Source organism: Monodon monoceros, unplaced genomic scaffold (genome assembly GCF_005190385.1).
Source record: "Monodon monoceros isolate NGI ecotype Baffin Bay Population unplaced genomic scaffold, NGI_Narwhal_1 Super_Scaffold_19, whole genome shotgun sequence".
Classification (NCBI taxonomy): domain Eukaryota; kingdom Metazoa; phylum Chordata; class Mammalia; order Artiodactyla; family Monodontidae; genus Monodon; species Monodon monoceros.
In genome coordinates this window covers 57,955,739-57,979,036 of record NW_021703775.1, presented here as the reverse complement: position 1 = coordinate 57,979,036, position 23,298 = coordinate 57,955,739, and the positions used below count along the sequence as shown (strand labels likewise).

At 42.8% G+C, this 23,298-nt stretch overlaps 1 protein-coding gene and 1 pseudogene across 4 annotated transcripts in view; one reads left to right on the top strand and one right to left on the bottom strand.

The window, feature by feature from the left end:
- The first annotated feature begins 304 nt into the window (after positions 1 to 304).
- On the top strand, positions 305 to 14,107 carry LOC114900475 (annotated as a pseudogene).
- Positions 14,108 to 18,069: 3,962 nt separating this feature from the next.
- ATL2 (atlastin GTPase 2) overlaps positions 18,070 to 23,298 on the bottom strand; it is a 62,861-nt gene continuing 57,632 nt past the window's right edge. For 3 of the 4 annotated variants that reach the window (XM_029232063.1, XM_029232064.1, XM_029232065.1), the window contains 2 exons: positions 22,263 to 22,694; positions 18,842 to 20,075 (listed from right to left, as the gene is read on the bottom strand). In XM_029232063.1, coding sequence (XP_029087896.1) covers positions 19,956 to 20,075; positions 22,263 to 22,694 — 552 coding nt within the window. In that variant the 3' untranslated portion in view covers positions 18,842 to 19,955. Of the gene's footprint in view, positions 20,565 to 20,661; positions 20,677 to 22,262; positions 22,695 to 23,298 lie in introns of all 4 variants that reach the window. The other variant, XM_029232066.1, reaches the window with a different exon arrangement.

Sequence of the window (23,298 nt, the reverse complement as noted above, 5' to 3'; positions counted from 1 at the left end):
GTTTTGCTCGTTCTATCTGTATCTTTGAGAAATGTTCTGCCAATTTTGTGCCGAAGTTTTTCAATTTAGATTTTCAGCTCCTCTTAAAAAAATAGAAAGAGCTGGTGACTGCAGGCTTCCATGACGGTTAGAGGTGGGTGCCAGGAAGCTACGGCCCGCCGTGGGATGCGTCCTCTTCAGGAGCCATCGGTCCCGTGGCCTCCCCAGCTCTGAGCCTCGGCATCAGCTGCCTTTGGTCGTCATGTCCACGGGGTTGATCTTCTTACGGTAAAGAGGAGGCGCCTGTGTTTCCACCACAACAGAAATGAACCCCGATGGCCCCATGCTTCAAGAGAAAGAAGGCAAGGGCAAGAAACGTGGTGAGTCGAATCTCAAAGAAACTGCATGCTTCCTAATGACAGGAAAGGGTGTGAATGCACACCCCGAAAACTGCCTGTGATCCTCTGTGACTATCGTCACAGCCCTCACCACTCGTTTGGCAGCAAAAAGCAAGGGTGTGGGTCAAGAGGGAAGCCAGGGCTTCCCTGGTGGCGCAGTGGTTGAGAGTCCGCCTGCCGATGCAGGGGACACGGGTTCGTGCCCCGGTCCGGGAGGATCCCACATGCCGCGGAGCGGCTGGGCCCGTGAGCCATGGCCGCTGAGCCTGCGCGTCCGGAGCCTGTGCTACGCAACGGGAGAGGCCACAACAGTGAGAGGCCCACGTACCGCAAAAAAAAAAGAGGGAGGCCAGTCAAAAGGGAAGTAGATGTATGAAGGGAAAGGATGCTGCCCTGGGTTCCCTTCCCCAAGGTCAAATTCATGTCACTGCCCAGGGATGGCCCTGTTACCTACTGGACACGGCCATGCAGTAGGGTCTACGCAGCTGGGCCTACCCTGGGCAGGAATTTCCAGCACTGCCAATTCCACCTCAGAAGAGGTCCTGCTAGCAGAGAGAGGATCTTCCACATCTTTTGTACCCTCCCTAAACTATGGGCCTGCTGGAAGCACAGTGAGGGCCTGTCTGGTTATCCTCTACACCCCACCCTGCTGTCTGTGAGTCAGACATCCTCTGGCACATCATCTAGAGTTCTGAGCCCCAGCCTTTCCTGCCCCCTGACAGGTCCCCCAATCCCTCCTGCTTCTCCTCCTCCCCTTTCCTGTCCCACCCCGTCACCCCAGCCTTGAAAGGCTTTAGGATCTGAAGAGTGTGACCACACCAGGTGTTGAGGTGGTGACCAAACCAAGTCTCCAAGCGCTCCACTAATGTGCTGAGTCCTACCTGCTGCATCACCAAAGCAAACCTGGGGGGAGCAGGACCTTGAGTGAAAGGAGTGAGCACTGGACCAGGAGTCAGAGGATCTGGATCCAGTCTTGATTCCAGTGCTGTGCAGTGTTGGGCAAATCACCTAACCCCTCTGAGCCTGAGCTATCAAGTCCAGTGACATTTCTGTGATGTATAAATATGATCCAGGAACTTCCCTGGTAGTCCAGTGGTTAAGACTCTGTGCTCCCAATGCAGGGGGCCCGGGTTCGATCCCTGGCCAGGGACCTAGATCCTGCATGCCACAACTAAGAGCCCTCATGCCACAGCTAAAGATTCCACATGCCACAACTAAAAAAGATCTTGTATGCTGCAACTAAGACCCAGCGCAGCCAAATACATAAATAAACAAATAAATAAAGATGATCGAGCCACAGAGTCAGTTTCATGACTTGTTTCCTTTGCTCTCAAGCCCAAGTTATACCTTTCTCTACATGTCCAGAGCAGCCCAACTTTCTCCACCAGTGCCCCAACCTCACATTCCCTGCACCCCTACTCCTAATAGAACTGCCTGAGGACAACATACTCAGATTGGAACATGGGGCCCAGCTCATACATGAGGACTTGCCTGAGGCAGGGGTAGGTCTGAGGGCTCTTTTGTGGCCCAGGACAGACCCTAAATCCCAGAGTTGACAGTGGGAGTGGTGTCTCCCTAAGCTGACTCAAAGATACTTCTCTCAGATGAGCACAGAAGGCTGAGCCATAGGCTTTAAAAATGTTCCAGAGAAATAAACCTTCATTGTTATCGCTAGAGCTGAGGCCCAATAGTTAGTGGCCAGATCAGGAGGCCTCCCAGGACTCTCCGTGGACATGGGCTGCCTCTGAAGTGCTGGGAACTTACCAAACCAGGAGATGGCCAAGCTCACAATAGGCAAAAGGGCAAACAAATCATATGAGCAAAGTGACAAAACCAAGAGAGGGAGACAAAGCCCACTTTGGGACTGGCCAGTGGGATCCTGGTAAGAAAAGATTCCTCATCCAGGAACTCGGATGGTGTTTGTCATAAGATTATGAAACACTGTGGAACTTGTTGTTCCTGTAATTTGTCTGCTTCAGAGGAGCTAATGTTTATTGATTTTCTTCTGTAAGAGGCAGAATCATCAATTTGGGTTGCCACTGTTGAAAGTTCTCAGGTTTCTGGAAGAAGCTTGAACAAAAAGAATTAGGCATCTCTATACTGGTTTTATTCTTAATCACAGAGGTTGCTATCGTGACAGGCTTCGCAGACATCCAAATCCTTATTCTTTTTCAAATTCTCAGAGGTTGAAAGTGTCAGAAGGAATGAACATTTGTGGAACACCGAACATGTGTCAGGCACTGAGCTGGGCCCTTTAACAATACCGCAGGAGGACTTCCCTGGTGGTCCAGTGGGTAAGAATCCGCACTCCCAATGCAGGGGGCCTGGGTTCGATCCCTGGTCAGGGGCCTAGATCCTGAGTGCCGCAACTAAGACTGGCACAGCCTAAATAAATAAATATTTAGGCACTCGGGATCTTCGCTGAGACATGTTTAGTTGCGGCATGCGGACTCTTAGATGCAGCATGCATGTGGGATCTAGTTCCCCAAACAGGGATCGAACCCAGGCCCCCTGCATTGGGAGTGCAGAGTCTTACCCACTGGACCACCAGGGAAGTCCCAGTAAATAAATATTTTTAAAAAAGCAAGACAGCAGGGAATTTAATCCGTGCAGGATCTCCAAAAATTATTATTATGCCTATTTCACTGAAGAGAAAATTGAACTGTAAAAAATTAAATAGCTTGCCCAAAGTTCCACAGATAAAATGGAGCCAAAGTGAGATTCTGATCCACGTCTGTGCGTCTCAAGTTCCTATCTTTCCTTGGCTCATACCGCCTCTTTGTGACTGGTTTTTCTCTGACGTTTTACATATTTTATTGTCCTACTGCATTATTTGAAACTTCCAAAACAATACTAAATAACGATACAAGTGGTCAATGCTATTTGTTCCAGATTTTAAAATGGCTTCTCTATTTCATAGTTTGATACAGTCATCAGCATGTCTAAAAAGTTGTATTCTATCCCTAACTTACATGGAATTTTTATTAGTAATTGTTGCTAGATTTTATCAAATGCTTTTACTTTCTACTGCTATAATAATACAGGTTTCTTCTCTTTCAATCTAACACAGTAAATTTTTTTGATGAATTTCCAAATTTCAAACTATCTTTATAAACCTGAAATAAACATGGGCTTAATTTCCTTTCATTCTTTTTGTAACTTTCACTGGATTGTGCCTACTAATTTTTGTTTAGTATCTTAGCTTCTACATTCATACGTGAAATTTTCTAGTTTTCTTTTTCTATCCTCATCAAGTTTTAATATTGATATTACTTGGGAGCCATTTCCACCTGTTTCTCTGGCCTATGATGGTTTAAATAGTGACCTACAACAGTTTCATGGATGCTGGCACGAAACTCCTGGATCAGAGACAAAAGGCATCTTGTTACTCACAGCAATAGCAGTAGTGACAGATCAGCATTTTGGTGCCAATTTCCTAAGGGCAATGTGAAGAGGACCAGATGACACCTGCACATGCAGTGGTTGGACTACAGGAGAGAAGAACCCTGGGTTTAAGGAACCTGATAATTTCACAATGGGTACTAAGCATACCTGCCATTTGCTCCATTGCGAGACACACTCTGTCTTCCAAGGTCATAAGTAACCTGCCCTTTATTCTGAAGGGAGCCACCATCTCTACCTTCCACAGTCGTTCACCATCCAAACACCCTGGAAAAGATGGCCCAGTAGTTCACTCGCAAATGCACAAAAAGGTGAGAGACCCATGGAGAACTATATCCCAACAGTGGACAGCTGAGACCAAAAGGACAAAACATTAGTACTTGTTTATTCTTAGACAGTGGGCATGTGAAAGTCATTACATTCTTTTCTATATTTTTTAAACACCCCTTGCCAAAAAAAAAAATAAATAAGGAAAGAAAGAAAGAAAGAAAAAGAAAAAGGAAGAAGAGCTTTCTCGTAATGGAATCACTACTTCAAGATTTGGTGAGTGTTCCAGCAGAATAAGGTGACTTCCCTTTAGGGACATTGCAGAGTTCCTGAACTGGATGGGTGGGGCAGGGTAAGGCCCTTCTAATTCAAGGAACCTACAATATTAGGTCAACTTCGAAGGCATTTCAGAACTCCTTAGCTATTCTTACTCAGTACCTCTGCATTTCATCATACTCACAGGTGAACAGGGACAGGTGATTGGAAATCTCACACACACACAATTTCCAAATAACTCATGGCTGGGATTATCCACGCTTCTTAATCTCTTTAGTCTTTTCTTAATGAGGTCAGTGGGAGGGCTGTTATTTTTGCTCCTAAGGCACTGGTGTATGAAAAATGTCATGGTCACAGGAAAGTCAGTGGTGAACAAGATAAACATGACCCTGTTCCACAGAACTTACTATGTACAGGAGAAGAGAAATAATTCAACAGAATAATAAGATTTGACTGGCTCTCAGATTCACTAGAAATTGATTTAGCCCTCTCCCCTCCCACCTCTACCCACCCACTGGCTCTCTAAGGAGCCTTTGCCAGAGGGAGTTGGTGTAGTTTTCCTGTGTTTGTCCCGTAGAAAGTAATAGAACAGGAGGCCCAGGGAAACCATAGATTAATAAAAGATCCAGTAAGGTGCTGGTTGATTAAAGGTATCTGCTCAGGTAACTCTCTTCTCTTTAGCTCAGATTTTCCTTTTCATAGGAAATTCCAATGTCTAGCTCCACAGCTCAGTTGAATACTTATTGCTTTAAAGGACCCAGCAAACCTAACATACCATTAAAAAGTCCAAAATTAGGATATTCTCTCGACATCTTTGCCCAAAATGCAACACCCCACATCCTTGGTCCTCTCCTTTCTTCTGCCCCTCTGATGCCATTCTTGTGGCCATAACAGTATGTCAAACACACACACACACGCGCGCGCGCGTGTGCATCTGCTTTCTCTACATTTCTAACATTTCCTCTTAATTCACTCCAAAAGGATGTAGGAGTGGCTACTATTTCTGAAATAGGAATAAGATTAGCTAATGAGTATGGTCTTTTTACCCATCCTCTCAGCAAAAATCAAAACACAGCTACAGTTCAACTTAAGCAAATACTTAAATGAAAATTCAGATTTATAGAAAATATTAAATTGAATTAATGTTAAATCCATTGAATAGTCTTTATTTTTGAAAGCATTCAGAGTAGAATTCCTTTACTTAGCAAGCGTCCCTCACAGCTATTTCCCAAAAATATTTACTCTGAAAGAGAAAATGTACCTGCAGTTTGGCTTTTTCCCAGATTTGATACCAGAGATACCGAAAGTCGGATAAGCAATGAGCAAAATGCAAAACCAGATTCTAGTTTCCTTCAAAAACTGAAGTGACAATTCTAATGGGCTGCCATCTAAAATGCTGGGCTGCCGCAAATGATTTTGAAAGATGGACTTTATCTGCCCCCTGCTGTATTCTGGGTAAATGACAGGACATCCTAATTTAGCAGCAGGAGACAGAGCCAGACATGGTGTGTACTAGCACCCCTTACTAGAATAGAAAGGCTATGGCAAAAAGACCGTGCCTGGGCTTCACCACTGTGTCTCCAGAACGGAGTGTAGCTGGAATGTAGCAGGCATGACATTAATATGTGCCAAATGCCTGCACATACAAGAAAGGAAGCTGTGCTTACATACTCTGTTTGCATAAGCATAATACCAAGCGCGTATAGGCCCAAGGGGAAAAAAAGATATTTTGCAATTCTCTGTTCATAAGTGTTTGAAATAAACTGGTGGCAACTGGGCATGACTGACGTCCTCTAATAATTCCACTGGGCTAAACAAAATAATAAATTGGAATATTCAGACTTAACAACAAAGATAGATTTTCTAAATGTTGCTTACTGCCAAGAAATAAGTCTTTGAGAGCTTAGGATCTAAAAGCCACAAGGTTAAAAGACCATATTATTGGGCTTCCCTGGTGGCTCAGTGGTTGAGAGTCCGCCTGCCGATGCAGGTGACACAGGTTCGTGCCCTGGTCCGGGAATATCCCACGTGCCGCGGAGCAGCTAGGCCCGTGAGCCATGGCCGCTGAGCCTGCGCGTCCGGAGCCTGTGCTCCGCAATGGGAGAGGCCACAACAGTGAGAGGCCCGCGTACCACACACACACAAAAAAAAAGACCATATGATTATTTCCAAGATGGAGGACTGGTTGAGATATCATAAAATTCTCTGTGTTATCTCTTTCATCCCTTTCTCCAGAGACGCCTGCTGCTACCAGCCCTCTAGTCATTATCCGTATATCTCTCAAACACTAGTGAAGGCAAGGACAAAAATAATAGGCATCTTCCTTAGTTGGGGGTGGATTTATTGAATACGAAAGAAGTCACGTTAGGGCTAAGATTTAGACATTTGATATACCTCCATACCTACCCTGAAGGTTAGGCTTCTCTGATGACTCAAAAAATCAGTGTATGCAGAACAGTTCTAAAGGGAAGATAATTAAGTGTCAATGGATGTGATATAGAAAATGTCGAAAGAGAAATGTTTCCACCAGGGGAATCTTACTACCAGTTGAGACTGGCACTTGGCCATTTCAGGTTCCTTGCACCACACCACTAAACCAGCAAATAAGATGGGGTGCAGTGGGGAGTGCCGACCATTTCAGCTGAGGCCGTTGATCTTGGGTGTTAGGGAAAATAGGAGTGCTTCCTTAGACAGGACGGAGCAATGTTCACAAACTGAGGGGTCCTCCTTGTACCTCCCCACAGAATGCTGCAAGTTAGCAGGACTAGAGCAACCTTAGAGAAGTAGAGGGCCACCAAGAACTCAGATGCTCAGGAATAAAGGTTAGGGTCACTCCGCCAGGTAAAGGCAGACCAAGTTGTGGCTGAGGGCAAAGGTAACATGGAGTGGGTAAATATCAACCCTAGCCTTATATTTCCCCTTGCAGGTGAGTTACGTTATATAAGAATATATGTTAAATTTTTCCCCTCTCCCTTCCCCAGATATATAGTGTATATAGCCTCTGTGGATTTATTCTACAATTTATCCATGGCTAACAGGGCATTAAGAAAAGAGTGTGTTTAAATTAGAAGAATGAACATCAAAATTCTGAATATGGAGCTGAATGCAATCAACTGAAATTTGGGGCTTCCCCTTTTGAGGAAAGAGTAGCATATTTTGTATAAGGGATTGTTGCATTGTGTTCTGTAGGCTAGAGATTTAAGGATGGAGGGAGGGTGTACATTGATGTTGGGCCTCCAGAGGGTGACTGCGGTGGACATCTGTCCCTACCCCGAATCTTTCAAACAGCTTCTTCTCGCTTGGATAATTCTCCAAGTATAAATCCTACCTCCCTCATCTGGAATAACTTTAAAAATACATTGAAATTTTGAAATTAACACAACAGGTGTGTTAGAGTCTACCAATCAGATATACATGTGTAAGACTTTGTTTTGAAAGTGAATTTTCTGAGAAAACAGAGAAGGTCCAGGCCAGCAAAGGCAGCCAGTTCTGAAGTCAAGTGGTGACGGGACTGTCTCCAGCGTCCACAGCAGAGTCCATGTGTTTTGGCTGGGCTCCGTTACATGGTCAAATCTGAGGTGTGGTTCTGAGAGTTGCTCTGAGAAGCTCAACCTAGCTTCTCCAGAAATTCCACAAATTTCTAATAGCCTTTGTGAATCCCTTCCCACGTAGACTAGCTAGAGAGGATTCTATCTTAGAACTAAGACGTCTGATATAGAATAGAAAAAAGTTAGTAGCTATGTGCCCAAGGCAGTTTGCTTTGCCTCTCTCAGCCTCAGCTTTGTCATCCTTGAAAACTTTCAAGCACTGTTGTAAAGACCAGAAATAATACAAAATGTCTTATATGTAAAAAAACTCTATGGAGAACAGTATGGAGGTTCCTTAAAAAACTAAAAATAGAACTACCATGTGACCCAGCAATCCCACTCCCGTGCTTAATTCAAAAAGACACATGCACTCCAAAGTTCCTTGCAGCAGTATTTACAATAGCCAGGACATGGAAGCAACCTAAATGCCCATGAACAGAGGAATGGATAAAGAAGATGTGGCACATATATACAATGGAATATTACTCAGCCATAAAAAGAAATGGAGTTATTTGTAGTGAGGTGGATGGACCTAGAGTCTGTCACACAGAGTGAAGTAAGTCAGAAAGAGAAAAACGAATACCGTATGCTAACACATATATATGGAATCTAAAAAAAAAAAAAAAGTTCTGAAGAACGTAGGGGCAGGACAGGAATAAAGACGCAGACGTAGAGAATGGACTTGAGGACACGGGGAGGGGGAAGAGTAAGCTGGGATGAAGTGAGAGAGTAGCAGCTGCATAGCACAGGGAGATAAGCTTGGTGCTCTGTGACCACCTAGAGGGGTGGGATACGGAGGGTGGGAGGGAGAGGCAAGAGGGAGGGGATATGGGGATATATGTATACGTATAGCTGACTCACTGTGTTATACAGCAGAAACTAACACAACATTGTAAAGCAATTATACTGCAATAAAGATGTTAAAAAAAGAGAAAAAGAAAATGGGGTTAGACTAGGTAGCGGTTCTCAGTCCTAAGTGCACAATAGAATCACCTGGGGAACTTTTAGAAAATGAATAACCGGGCTTCCCTGGTGGCGCAGTGGTTGAGAGTCCGCCTGCCGATGCAGGGGACACGGGTTCGTGCCCCGGTCCTGGAAGATCCCACATGCCGCGGAGCGGCTGGGCCCGTGAGCCATGGCCGCTGGGCCTGCGCGTCCGGAGCCTGTGCTCTGCAACGGGAGAGGCCACAACAGTGAGAGGCCTGCGTACAAAAACAAACAAACAAACAAACAAAAAAAAAAAAAAGAAAATGAATAACCAACAAGGACCTACTGTATAGCACAGGGAACTCTTCTCAATGTTATGTGGCAGCCTGGATGGGAGGGGAGTTTGGGGGTGAACGGATACATGTGTATGTATGGCTGAGTCCCTTTGCTGTGCACCTGAAACTATCACAACGTTGTTAATTGGCGATACTCCAATATAAAATAAAAAGTTAAAAAAAGGAAGAAGGTATCAGTGTTTATCTCCAAGAAGTTCAAAGTATTCAAGATAATTGGTTTTTATATCTTCTAAATTTCTTGCATTTTATAATGAAAGGAAAAAAAGATGTTTTTATTTAGGGGGATTGTTTAAAGAAATGAGTTTACAATATAGTCCCAATTCCCACTGTTTACAAGTGGAATTTGGTCTGTCTGACCCAGTCTGTTTCTGGTGACAGGAGCATGACATAGGCCTTGAAGTATTAAGAAAAATCATCCAAAACTTGGAAATAACCAAAAGACAGTTACAGCATGTCCTTTCAAGGTCATACTGGTGCTTTGTTTAACATGCCTGCCAGGGTATTTCTTAATCCAGGGCAGTGGTTCTCAAAGTGTAATCTAAGGACTGCTGAGGGTTCCCAAGACACTTTAGGGATTTTGTAAGGTCCTCCCTTTCCAACTACATAACTCTGTGAGGCCAAATTTTCCTCATATACTTCAACCAAAAACAACATATTGCAACATATGAACGCAGAAATTGATATAAGGATTCAGCTGTCTTCTGATAAGCCAATTAAGTGTTCTATTTGCAAAAGTGTAAAACAATGCCTTTTTTCTCAAAATATATCTGAAGTTATTTTTCATTAAAAAATGTTAGCATATAATGGGCTTGTTATTTTTATTTTTAAAATACAGTTGACCCTTGAACACACGGGTTTGAACTGCGCAGGTCAACTTATAAACGGGTATTTTCCCTTAGATACCAACTGCTGTGCTACATGATCCATGGTTGGTTGGACCCAGAGATGTAGAACCCAAGACAAAGGGTGGACTGTAAAGCTATTCCTGGATTTTTGACTGTGGGAAGGATGGGTAACCCTAACCCTCACCTTGTTCAAGGGTCCACTATAACTAATACTTAAACATTTGTGTTTTAGTTTCTAATAAGGTTAATATTGATAGATCATTGGGATCCTCAGCTTTTAAGAGTATTAAGGGATACTGAGAACAAAACTTTGAGTCTCGCTGAGCTACATGCTTGACTTTGCTATTCACTTTGGAGGGCTCAGATCACTCAGCACACTCATTTCAAAACACCCTTCCTGGTAGACCGCACAATTCCTGTTCCTCCGATTCTGCTTCAAACCAGCTTTGCCATCTTATCAGTTTCCTCATTAAGGAGGTGAATAAATTTGACTAATACTCATTATGTATGTATAACAGTCAAGTTTGATCTTTTGAAGATTATACTTCGATAGGAGGTGTAATCTCTGCTGATTCATAAAGACATTTACGATTTAGCCCTGGGGTTCTTTTCTTTGCATTCAAAGGTGGATGAAGCAAGGAACACTATGAAAATCTTACTCTTAAACATTTCCCTAATGAAATGAAATAAGACAACTGTGATGATCAGCTGTGCCTAAAACTACTTTGTTCCTCGAGGAAAGTGTTGAAGAGAGAACCAGTCCAAAGCTTGGGAAGCAGAGCAGCAGGGTTTTTTTGTTTTTGTTTTTAATTTTATTTATTTATTTATGGCTGTGTTGGGTCTTCGTCTCTGTGCGAGGGCTTTCTCTAGTTGCGGCAAGTTGGGGCCACTCTTCATCGCGGTGCGCGGGCCTCTCACTGTCGCGGCCTCTCTTGTTGCAGAGCACGGGCTCCAGACGCGCAGGCTCAGTAGTTGTGGCTCACGGGCCCAGTTGCTCCGCGGCATGTGGGATCCTCCCAGACCAGGGCTCGAACCTGTGTCCCCTGCATTGGCAGGCAGATTCTCAACCACTGCGCCACCAGGGAAGTCCAGAGCAGCAGTTTTAAAAGAATGTCTAAAGTTAAAAATGGGTCTGTAATTTGGGAGAGACAATATTCACTTTAATATGGAAGAATATACTTTTTTAAAAATTTATTTTATTTTTGGCTGTGTTGGGTCTTTGTTGCTGCGTGTGGGCTTTCTCTAGTCGTGGTGAGCGGGGGCTACTCTTCATTGCTGTGCATGGACTTCTCATTGCGGTGGCTTCTCTTGTTGTGGAGCACAGGCTCTTGGTGCGCGGGCTTCAGTAGTTGTGGCTCATGGGCTCTAGAGCGCAGGCTCCATAGTTGTGGCGCACGGGCTTAGTTGCTCCGCGGCATGTGGGATCTTCGCGGACCAGGGCTCGAACCCGTGTCCCCTGCATTGGCAGGCAGATTCTTAACCACTGCGCCACCAGGGAAGCCCTGGAAGAATATACTTTTAATCTACTGTTAATAGCTGTCCTTTCCAACACAGGCTCCACCTCCCTCTTAGGTAAACAACATAAGAACATAATTTCAGCTGTCTGCAGAACTTTCCTAGTCAGTATAAAATCAGCAGAAATTGATCACCCTACTACCCATTAGGAAACACTTCTCAAATCCTTCAGCTCCAGTGTGCGTCAGGATGATCTGAGAGGCCTATTAGACATACAGATTTGAGTTCATCGTACAGTGCGGGGCGGGGCAATACTGTGCATTTAAAACAAGCACGCCGGGTGATTGATTTAAAAATACATAAAACCACACTTTGAGAAATTATCTAGACAATTAAAACCTGCTGAACTTCCATTTTTCTAAGAATCACCGTGTATGCTTAACATCTACATGCCAAGTCCGTCTACAGGGTCCGTAAGGCACTTCACAATCTGACTGGTGTCTCACAACTTCCTCTCCCACCACCCCATCCATCTCTGCCCTACAACCCCCTCCCATCCTGGAGCCCAACTGGCCCACTGCTGCAGTCCTCCTTGCTGTTGACCTCTTTCCCTCTCCCTTCCCCTGCCTGTGCAGGACTGTTTATTTTTCACAGCAGTGCAATAGCGTGGACAGTTCCTGGCTATTTGGACTCTGAAGCCAGTAGACTTGGCTTCCAATCCCAGAACCCTTTGGTAAAAGTGGCCGACCCTGGGGGCGCCTGCCCCTACATAGCCATCGAGTCCCTGTACAGGAAGCACTGTCTTGAACAGGGGAAGCAGCAGCTGGAGCCGCAGGAGGCAGACCTGGCTGAGGAGTTCCTGCTCACTGACAGCAGCGCCATGTGGCAGACGGTGGGAGAAATGGGCCGCTTAGAAGTGGAGGCCGAGGCCAGGATGGAGAACTTGCGAGTGGCAGTTCCAGGTCAGTCCCTAGCTCTGACTGCTGCTGGTGGCCCAAAAGCCAGCCAGCCAGCTTATCACCATGACAACGGACCCTACAATGATGTGGATATCCCTGGCTGCTGGTTCTTCAAGCTGCCTCACAAGGATGGTAACAGCTGCAATGCTGGCAGCCCCTTTGCCAAAGACTTCCTGCCCAAGATGGCGGACGGCACCCTGCAGGCTGGCCCAGGAGGTGCCAGTGGGCCCCGTGCCTTGGAAATCAACAAAATGATTTCTTTTTGTAGGAATGCCCATAAATGTATCAGGTCCCAGATGGTGGTGTGGCTGCCCAGGTCAGCTCTGACCCGTGCTGTGACCAGGCACCCAAATTATGATGAGGAAGGCCGCTATGGGGCCATCCTGCCCCAGGGGGTGACCGCTGGCACCATCACCATCTACAGCCCATCACGTGGTCTGTAGAGCCCACCTGGCTCATTGCCAGCAACGCCCGAACTGACCGAGTAGGCAGTGAGTTGAAGGCCATGGTGCAGGCCCCACCCGGCTACGCCCTCGTGGGTGCTGACGTGGGCTCACAGGCGCTGTGGATTGCAGCTGTGCTTGGAGACGCCCACTTTGCTGGCGTGCATGGCTGCACGGCCTTTGGGTGGATGACACTGCAGGGCAGGAAGAGCAGGGGCACCAATCTACACAGCAAGAGAGCTGCCACAGTGGGCAACACCCATGAGCACACCAAGGTCTTCAACTATGGCTGCATCTATGGGGGGGGCAGCCCTTCGCTGAGCGCCTCCTAATGCAGTTCAACCACTGGCTCACGCGGCAGGAGGCAGCTGAGAAGGCCCGACAGATGTATGCAGTCACCAAGGGCCACAGCAGGTATCGGCTGTTAGATGAGGGCGAGTGGCTGGTGAGGGAGTTGGACCTCCCTGTGGACAGGATGGAGGACGGCTTGGTTTCCCTGCTGGATCTACGCAAGATCCAGAGAAGCTTCTAGGAAATCACAATGGAAGAAGTGGGAGGAGGTTGCTGAATAAGCCTGGATGGGGGACACAGAGTCAGAAATGTTCAATAAGCTGGAGAGCATTGCGATGTCTGACACACCAGTACCCCGGTGCTGGGCCGCTGCAGCAGCCGAGCCCTGGAGCCCTCTGCTGTCCAGGGGGAGTTTATGACCAGCTGTGTGAATCGAGCGGTGCAAAGCTCCGCTGCGGACTACTTACACCTCGTGCTTGTGGCCATGAAGTGGCTGTTTGAGGTGTTTGCCATCGACGGGTGCTTCTGCATCAGCATCCATGATGAGGTTCGCTACCTGGTGTGGGAGGAGGACCGCTACTGTGCTGCCCTCGCCCTGCAGATCGCCAGCCTCTTGACCAGGTGCACGTTCGCCTACAAGCTGGGTCTGAATGACTTGCCCCCAGTCAGTCGCCTTCTTCAGTACAGCCGATATTGACCAGTGCCTCAGGAAGGAAGTGACCATGGATTGTAAAACCCCTTCCAACCCAACTGGGGTGGAAAGCAGATACGGGATTCCCGAGGGGGAAGCACTGGATATTTACCAGATAATTGAACTCACCAAAGGCTCCCTGGAAAAATGAAGCCAGCCTGGATGGTAGCTCTGCCTGGAGGCTCTGTATTTGCTCCCGTGGAGTTTCATCGGGGCGGTGCAGGCTCCTAAACTCAGGCTTTCAGCCGTGCTTTTTACAAAAGGGCTTGCCTAAGGCCAGCCATTTTTCAGTAGCAGGACCTGCCAAGAATGATTGCCTCTAATTGACGGTGCAATTGAGTTCAGAACCAAGATGCCAACGTTGGTGCAGGCTGTAGGACAAGGGGGCATTGTTGCTTGTTGGGTAAAAAGAAAGCAGAAGCCCCAAAGTTCACATTAACTCAGGCATTTCACTTCTTTTTCCTTTTCTTCTTGGCTGGTTCTTTGTTCTGTCCCTCATGCTCTGATGCAGTGCCCTAGAAGGGGAGAGAAGTAATGCTCTAAATGGAATAAGCCTGCTCGGAGGCAGTGGAAATAAAAACAAAGATCCTTTATCTTCTCACCAAAAAAAAAAAAAAAAAAAAAAAAAAAAAGTGGCTAACCTCTGTGAGCCTCAGATGACTCCTCTATCAAAACGGAGATTAAAATACCCACCCCAAGGTTATTATTACACCAGCATTGGCGGTATTTCGTTTAGATGCTAAATGTGTTAGTTTGGGGGTTTTGCCTCCTGTGAAACCTTCAATCCTCCCTGGAAGAACTGCTCTCTCCTCTGTTCTAAGCAGTGCTAGCATTTCTAGAGATACTCGATGTATATAAAAACCCTTATCTCCTTACTGCACAGGTCTATAAACCCAATTCTGTTAAGGACTTAAGAGCAGATACTTAAGCTGTATTAGATCAAATCAGTATACTAAAGTTCTAAAGATAATCCAAATCCTTAAGGGTAACCTAACCTCACTCTACCCCGAAGTTATTATACCAGATACTTTTTACTTAATGATCATGTTCCTTCGCATCTTGAGGCCAAGGGGAAATAATGCAAAACATTGACACTTTCGGGCCCATAGCTGCCACGTAACCACCTCGCTCATGTATAGCGGACGGTATATGTTTAAATACAGAAGGTGTGTGAAGGGGATGAAGTTGAACAGTCCAGCCCATGTTAAAATACTCTGAGGGCTTCCCTTGTGGTGCAGTGGTTGGGAATCTGCCTGCCAACGCAGGGGACACGGGTTCGAGCCCTGGTCAGGGAAGATCCCACGTGCCATGGAGCAACTGGGCCCGTGAGCCACAACTACTGAGCCTGCGCATCTGGAGCTTGTGTTCCGCAACGGGAGAGGCCGCGACAGTGAGAGGCCCAGGCACCGCGATGAAGAGTGGTCCCCGCTCACCACAGCTAGAGAAAGCCCCTGCACAGAAACTAAGACCCAACACAGCCATAAAGAAAGAAAGAAGCTTTCATTAAAAAAAAAAAAAAAAAAATACTGAGCATTTACCATATACAAAAATACTAGATAATATGAAAGATTAAAAGATGCATGAAGTATGGTTTCTTCTTTCCAAGGAGCTTAATCCAGTTGAGGAAAAAAGAACTTACTGATACTGCTTTTCTCCATAGACAAAATAACAATGACCACCACCCTCCAAGATTCATCATGTTTTTTTCTCTTCAAGAAGCAAAGGGTGTAAAATTAAGTACGTATGGTTTGGAAGGATAGATGCACGTTTCACAAATATCATCCCCATAAAAGGGATTCAGAAGAATGTCTACCAGGATTTTGATATATGTTTTCATCTCATCCTCCTCACAACCCTGAAAGGTAGGTATTATCTCCATTTTATAGATGAAGAAGGTGAGGCTCAGCTGTTACCTAAGTGTTTGCCCAAGTTCACAAAGCTTGGAAGTGGTGGTGCTGGGAACAAAGTTCCGTTTTAACTCCAAGGTCCATCTCCTTTTCCTGGAGTTGAAATTCAAGTATTCTTCCAGTTCTAGGTTACATAAGTGTTTACGGAGCCTTCACGTTTTGTGTTTGGGAAATCTAAACTATGCCATTTTAGATGACCTTTCTTGCTTGCTCTGTCAGTAGCTATAGACCCATTTTCCTCCACAATGACCGTGTTGTTTGCCATATAAGCGTATTTGTCAGAAAGCTTAAAAATAACTGTTATTTAAATAACAGCCCAAATTACTCCCATGCCCCACCAAAAAAAAAAAAAAAAAATCGTTACGGACAAGCTTCAGGAAGTAGTTATCAGACAGACTATTGGCCAAATAGAGCCAGCAGATGGAGACTTAAGACAAGCAAAACTGAGTACAAATTTTCTATGCTACCTGCTTTTCATATTCGATTCTCTCACCAATCCTGTGAGAGGGCAGGAATTGTCATAAAAAGTAAGGAAACTGTTAGCAGAGATCCAAGGTCTAGTGCTCTCTCCTCAAAACCCCTCTTACCCTCAGAAGGGTCAAAGCAACCATGTGAGCATTAAAGAATTACTTAATGGCCTAGAATGTCAGTTATATGAAAAAAATATATCACGTACAGGGTAATTCTATTTTTGTGTAAAATAAAAATTGAGTATGTTTTATGCAGTATAGTGACGTGTCAATAAGCACAGGGAAAGATTTCCACAGCACACACACCAAATATACGGTTACCTCTGGGGTGTATCAAAAGGACCGGAAGATTTTCACTTCTTGCCTCATGTGACTTGTGTTTTTAATGTAGTATTATGGGTAATTTTCACCTTGTTTCAGTATTAACAGAATCTTTTTTCTCCACATTTAGTACTTTTCAGAATGCAGCTAAGACACAGCTTTGAGTTAGGAATGTTACTCATCTGTGTCTGAAACCTTCCACTGACTCAAACCCTTGGAGGTGTGGAGTTGCAGAATCCTGGTTTGCAAGCCTGAGATACCCGAGACACCTTTTTCGATAAAGTGGTTTCCTACCACACGACTGTTGTACAAAAAGTGCTAATGTATATTTAAGTGCTTGATTGAGCTATGCAAAGGCTATGATCCCCTCTTCTCCTAAGCTTTTTTACAATCTTTAGGCACTTCTGACCTGGTCAACTGCTAGCTTTGGCACTGAAGAATCGAAAACGTCACAAACCTAAAGAGAACATAATAGGAGCTGTATCACACTCAAGTATGTCAAGGGTAGATCAATTCTTCAGCCTAAATTCCAGCAAACTGCAAATCTGGAGAGAAAAATTCCTAGGATCTGATAGAAGACTTAGGTAGAGAAGGTGGCATTTCTCTGTCCTGCTTGGGAAAGCTCTGATGTAGCTTTGTTTGCCCAAAAGCCAAGTGGAAGGATTCTCTCTGACAGAGGCTCCAGACTGAATCCAAGTAAGACAGTCATTTGATTAGTAAACTCTGGCCAAGTAAGATGGCTGCCTGGAACAGCTGCCAGCTCTCCAAGCTGGTTCTCACCATCACCCCACAACCAGGACACAAATGGAAAAACATTTAGGTGCACAGATCAATTATGGTCAAAGTACGGGAAAATTCAAGCCAGGAATGGAGCTGCTGAAACCTAAAAGTGTGTGCAGCAGACCCAAGCAACCCCCACTAGCAGAGAAGCAGCTCATCAGAAAGCTTTCCATAAGGCCGTTTGACCTCAGTGGACCACTAACAGCAACGTCAGTGTTTTCTGAAATTTCATGGTATATTTTAATAGGTTCTTAACCAAGTTAAGACCAAAAAACAATTTTTTAAATCCCACAAAAATGAAACAATGTAACTAACACCAGCAGCACTCACGCCTACGGCAAGGTCAAGTCCCTAGTAGCTAGCCCAATTGTGGGAGTAAAATAACTAAAGGAAGTCCTGCTCAAAGTTCACCGAAAATATAAACCCTCAAAAATTAAATACTGCTCTTCAGCTTCACAAGTAGAATATGTTCAGTGAAGCAAGGATGACTAGCTATCTTCATGAGAGACATACAAGGCATACTCAATAGTAGGGTCACAAATGACTGTCCCTTCCACAAAAGTAAATTATTTATGTCTTAATTAGGAAGATAGACTGTTTGTTATTGGGTTTCTTTTTTAAAAACCTACCTTATAATATAAATTACTAAAAAATTATACCACAGAAAATATACTAACACAAAACTTATTTCAGCAAACAGTTTTGAGTTTGTCTTTATTCCCTTTTATTGCTTCTTGTGTAGCAATATTCAGAGTCTTCCAGCTGAAACCAAAGTACTTTCTTAGAATCCTTTATAGAATTGTATCTTTGGGGAAAACACTCCTTCCAACAAGAAATACTAAGAAATCCAATGGTTTAGATTTCACAGCACTTTTGCTTAAAAATAAATAAATAAATAACCAACCTGTCTTTAATTTCAGAAGAATTGCTATTATACAACAAACTTTTTATTTTTTCCATTCATAAAACAGGGTGGTAAAAGAAATAAAAAGAGACACATTTCAGGTGGATTCTGTTTAAGAACAGATGAGTTGGTAGCAGTTTAATACAGATGGAAACAAATACAATCCATATAAAAACAGGATTTGAAGCAGGAGGCAGATATATCAACCAAAGTAAATTTAGAGCTTTCGGCCATGCAACTCAACATCTGAGTTCTCTTCACTTAAAAACCAAACTAGACGCTTTAATAGGTGTTCATAGAGAAGGCTACAAAAGTATTACAGAATGTTAGCCTTACGTACACCACAAAAAAGAGAGAAACAAAATTAATAAATCCCCTAGGCTAATCACAACAAGTTTTCCCTAACAGAGACAGACACAGAAAAATAACTTTTTACAAGCTTAGATTCGAGGTATGAGGTACGATACCTTACAGCTCTCACTTGGGTGTTTCCCACTCATGCTCTTTTCAGTATAAACAAATAGGTTTATGTAATGGAATACATATTTGAAGAATTCCTTAAAAAAAAAAATCACAAGTTCCATTTTATATATACAAATTTTTAATTATGTACTGAAAATAAATTACAGGAAGGAACTTTAAAATGCAACAGAGGACAAAGTCACGATAAACATTCCCATTGAATTCCCCTGGGGGGAGGGGGTGGGGGGAGGGTGGTGAGACTGCAGTGCTCAAGAAGATAAATATCACAAATATATCAAAAACTTCAAATTGTCTATGCATTCACACACTGACATGAGCCACAAACATTCCTTCACAGGGACTGTGCTCCTTAGCCTACCACAGAACCAGGTTTTGTCATAAACTACAAAACTTTTAATACAAAATCGTATTTATATATTTATAATCCATATACATGCCCTACCTGTGATTTTAGAAAATAAAAGCTACACACTGTATAGACACTCTTAACTCATAGCTGTAGGCAACATTTTTGGATGGAATTTCTCCCCCAATAAATTAACGGCATGTTTTATGTACATGAAGGCTAAACTGCATAAAGACAGTTCAGTTTCCCAGATATGCATCTCCTTTTAGGGCAGGTTTATAAATTTAAAAAGGCAAGACAAATGTACACCTCAGAATCACTTTCTTAGCTACAAGAGTTGTCATGTAATTTCTGTGAAGTTTCTGATACATGCATTTATGTAATACTGGTATTGAAGGCAGTAAAGCAATATATACTTTTAATGTCGTGGCTCAATAAAGGCTTCTTTGTCATTCCAATCTGATTCTTGATACAGTGATTCAAAACTTCTCTAAAAATTAAAATTTCAATGGGACACTGTGTTAAAGAGACTCTAAATAGATTTCTTAAAATATTTCCCTGAAATATCCTTTACATAAGACAAATTTCACTAACATTAGATTATGTAAAAAGGGGGAAAAAAGAATTAAACATGGTACAAGTGTGCATGAAAACTAATGCTCCTCAGCCAGTCTTCATACCTTAGGAGCCATGAACAGAATGCTTAAAACCAACAAACAATTTCACACTCTGTGGCAGCCATCTGTGAAGCCAGTTATCTAAACTACTTCTACAGTTGATTGTAAACTTTGGTTTATTTTTATTTGAGTTCTCATTGTACAGCAAGCATGAAAAAAAGAAAGAGTGGAGTCCATGAGCAGATGAACTGTCAGTCTGTCTTTAATCTGGCATGATGAGACACCTGGTCAGTCAGGCCTGCTTTGATAGAGTTTGTTACAGACTGCCTTATGTTTTCCTCCATCAAATTATCACCCAGGGGCTTCAATACCTGTGGTATGAGAAATGTGCAAAACAAATAAAAACATGAGGTAAAAAAAGAGTTACATATAAAAATAGATATAAAAATTCAATTCAAAGCAATGAAGAAAATAACCAGGAATGTGGGAAATAAAAAGGTGCTTCTCCCAAAAAAAGTTATGATGCTACAAATAATGCAGTTAGACATTTTATAATGCAACAAAAATTACTTTCCTCCTATTCAAACCATTTACAATTCCTATGAGATGGATGTGCAATTCCATACCCTATATGCAGCATCAAATCTGGTATGTATACAGCATTTATGCAGACCGGCCCAGACGGTCCTGCTTATTGTCCTACATGTGTAAGTGTGAACACTTCGGATAGAGAAAAAAGTTAAAAATACTGTCTAATTTTTCTTCTTGTTATTGTTGGATGACAGTCTCTGTCGCTGTGCTGATGAAAGAGCACGATGAACCATTCGACGTCTAGTAACTTCAAACAGTTTGGAAAACACCTAAAACATGGAGTGATTCGTTAGGAGAATGACTCAGAGTGCCTTGAAGTTAAAGAACTTAAGACTACAAGAATTTGAGACTTTGTAGGTTTCTCACCTTCCTGGGACTCCTCTGAAGCAAAAGAAAAGAGAAATGCAAAAAAATTTAGACAAGTGTTGACACAGCACAGATCTTCTGACTAGTGATCATCTTACCTCAACTATACTGAAAATAATTTTACACACTTTAGATTCTTCCATTTACTTGTTTTGTAATAATGGCACTTCTAAACTCCTAAAATCAATGCTGCATGGGAGATGAGTGGTTTTCAAAAGAAGACAATGTACAACTATCGAAATTCATGCTGCACAAAATTAGTAATGGTCCAACATTTTTAAAGTAGGTAATATTTTAAGTGACATTGTGATAGCTTTTTTTTTTTGAGGTTGTGATAGCTTTTAATCCATCTTCGGTCAGAAGATATCAAAGGAATATATGAATATTGAAATATATGAAATATATGAAAATATATTTATGTGAATATAAAGAATGAGATTATTTTTGATATAAAAATTTAAATTTTACAAATATCCAGACACAAGCTTCCAAATCAGATCTGAATAAATAGAACATTTCTATAAAGAAGAAATATAAAATCCAAATTAATATAGTGGGTCACTGTATAAAATAATAACATTATTAATAGAAAAGTCAACATCCAATCAACTTCAGTCTTTGAATTTAAAGCCAAACCAACATGGACCTGCATATCTTAGATCTTCAAATAAGCCCAATACACTTCATCAGCCCAGAAATGGTATCTGAAAACACCTTTTGTAACTGTCCATCGGTAATAACTGTAGTTTTCATTCTGGTCCTTGACATGATGCTCAAGTATTTCACGATGATCATTTTAATGACAACATCCTTAAATGAAATTTTCTGAACACAGGCAATTCCAGACAACAGTTGGCTGATATACAACAAGGCTTTCCTTAGTAGATACTTGTCAGGCCCAACTTTGAATTCTGGTTTGAGGTAAAAAATCATGATTTGAATTCTGGTTGAGGTAACGGATTATGATTAAGAAAAGCTGGTTCTCTGTTTGTGGTGCTTTGCTTTGTTCATTAGTATTTCCACAGTATAGAGGTCAAACAAAGTTTCTTTGATGTAAGAATTCCCTATAAGATTGTTCCTTGTAGTACATCAGTAAATCACTACTAACTTCATGGAAGGCAATGAAGACACAATATTTTTCCTGGAATATAAGCATGCCTTGGTTCTTGCCAATATTAGTAAGAAACTTCTTTTGCTTTCCTAAAGCAAAAGAATTACACTTCCAAACTTCTTTCCTGACCTTCATAACTCTTGCACTAATTATATTTTCTTTTCTTAAAAAAAAAATCCTTAAAGACTCTGGCCCTGCCCACTTGTCTGGTATAATCAGGCCTATGACTAAGAATCTATCCAAAGGATATTACAGATGTAAGCCAACCAAAGCACACTATAATTACAACTTTAAAGGGGAGAAAAAACAGTTCATACTTTATATTCAAATTATGCATCTAAACAAAAAGGAAAATATCCTTTTACCATTCTCCAGATAAAGGAAAAGTAGGTGTGCAAATACTGGGGGTGGGGAATGGGGGACTGGAAGGAGGGGTGGGGAGTCACAGGGATAAGATTAGTCACTGAAAAACCAAAAGACAGATACCAACCTGTTCCCATAGTGTTTCAGCAATCTGATCAATCATTGTTCCAATTTCTCTGAACTCCCCAGAGTATTTAACATATGCCCAAGTACAAAGAGACGTCAGTGCTAACCCCATGACAAGGTTACACAAGACGGCTATAGAGTTTAGGCCAACGAAGCCAGTCAGTCCTGAGATTATATACATAGCAAACATGACTGCAAATAGTGTGGCAGGGGTACGAGCAGCATAGAAGATATTTTTGCCATCATTGTGCTTTATAAAATTTGCATAGGTTTCTTCTATTTCAGCCTCAAGCTGGTCCTGATAACGACGGCAGAATTCATCTCCACCCATTTTTTTTACTGAACGAAACTGTTTAATCGCCACTTCCTTGAGATCCAGGTGTCTTCGCTCCAGATCTGAAGGTGCAATGTAAGGCTTGTCCCCACCACATACCTGTACAGGCAGGGTTACATTAGGACAGATTACATGCTGGAAATAATTCACACTTGAAAGAAATTCCCTGTGCATAATTTTTAATCTCAAAAAGTCAAACCACCTACATGGTTTAGTTTTACATCTGTTCATAATACGTCACACATTATCATAACCTACTTATTTCTTATATGTTTAACTGACTCAAGCAAAATAAACTTTCCAAAATTAATTATATTGGTATTAATTATATACCAATAAAGACAAAAAGAATTACACTGCAGTCTGTACCTGACTTCACCTGACCCAGCAATACACCAAAAGAGTACAAAAGATTGCTGGCAAGAAAGTGGGTAAAAGATAACATAAAAAAGGTACTTCAATGTTTGAGTTAGCAAGCTTAGCAAAGAAGCTGCTATTGCCCTTAAGCTGATGCTGCTCGCATCAGAAGCTACTAATAACAGCACTCTGAGTCATGTGTCAGAGAAGATCTCAGTGTGGTCTAAGTAATAACTTACTACCCATACCTGCACTCTAACCATGGGAATTATACTCTTAGTTTATTTCCAGCAGAGATGATAAAGGGAAATTTGGGAATGATGTAACATGACAATGTAAGAGGAGC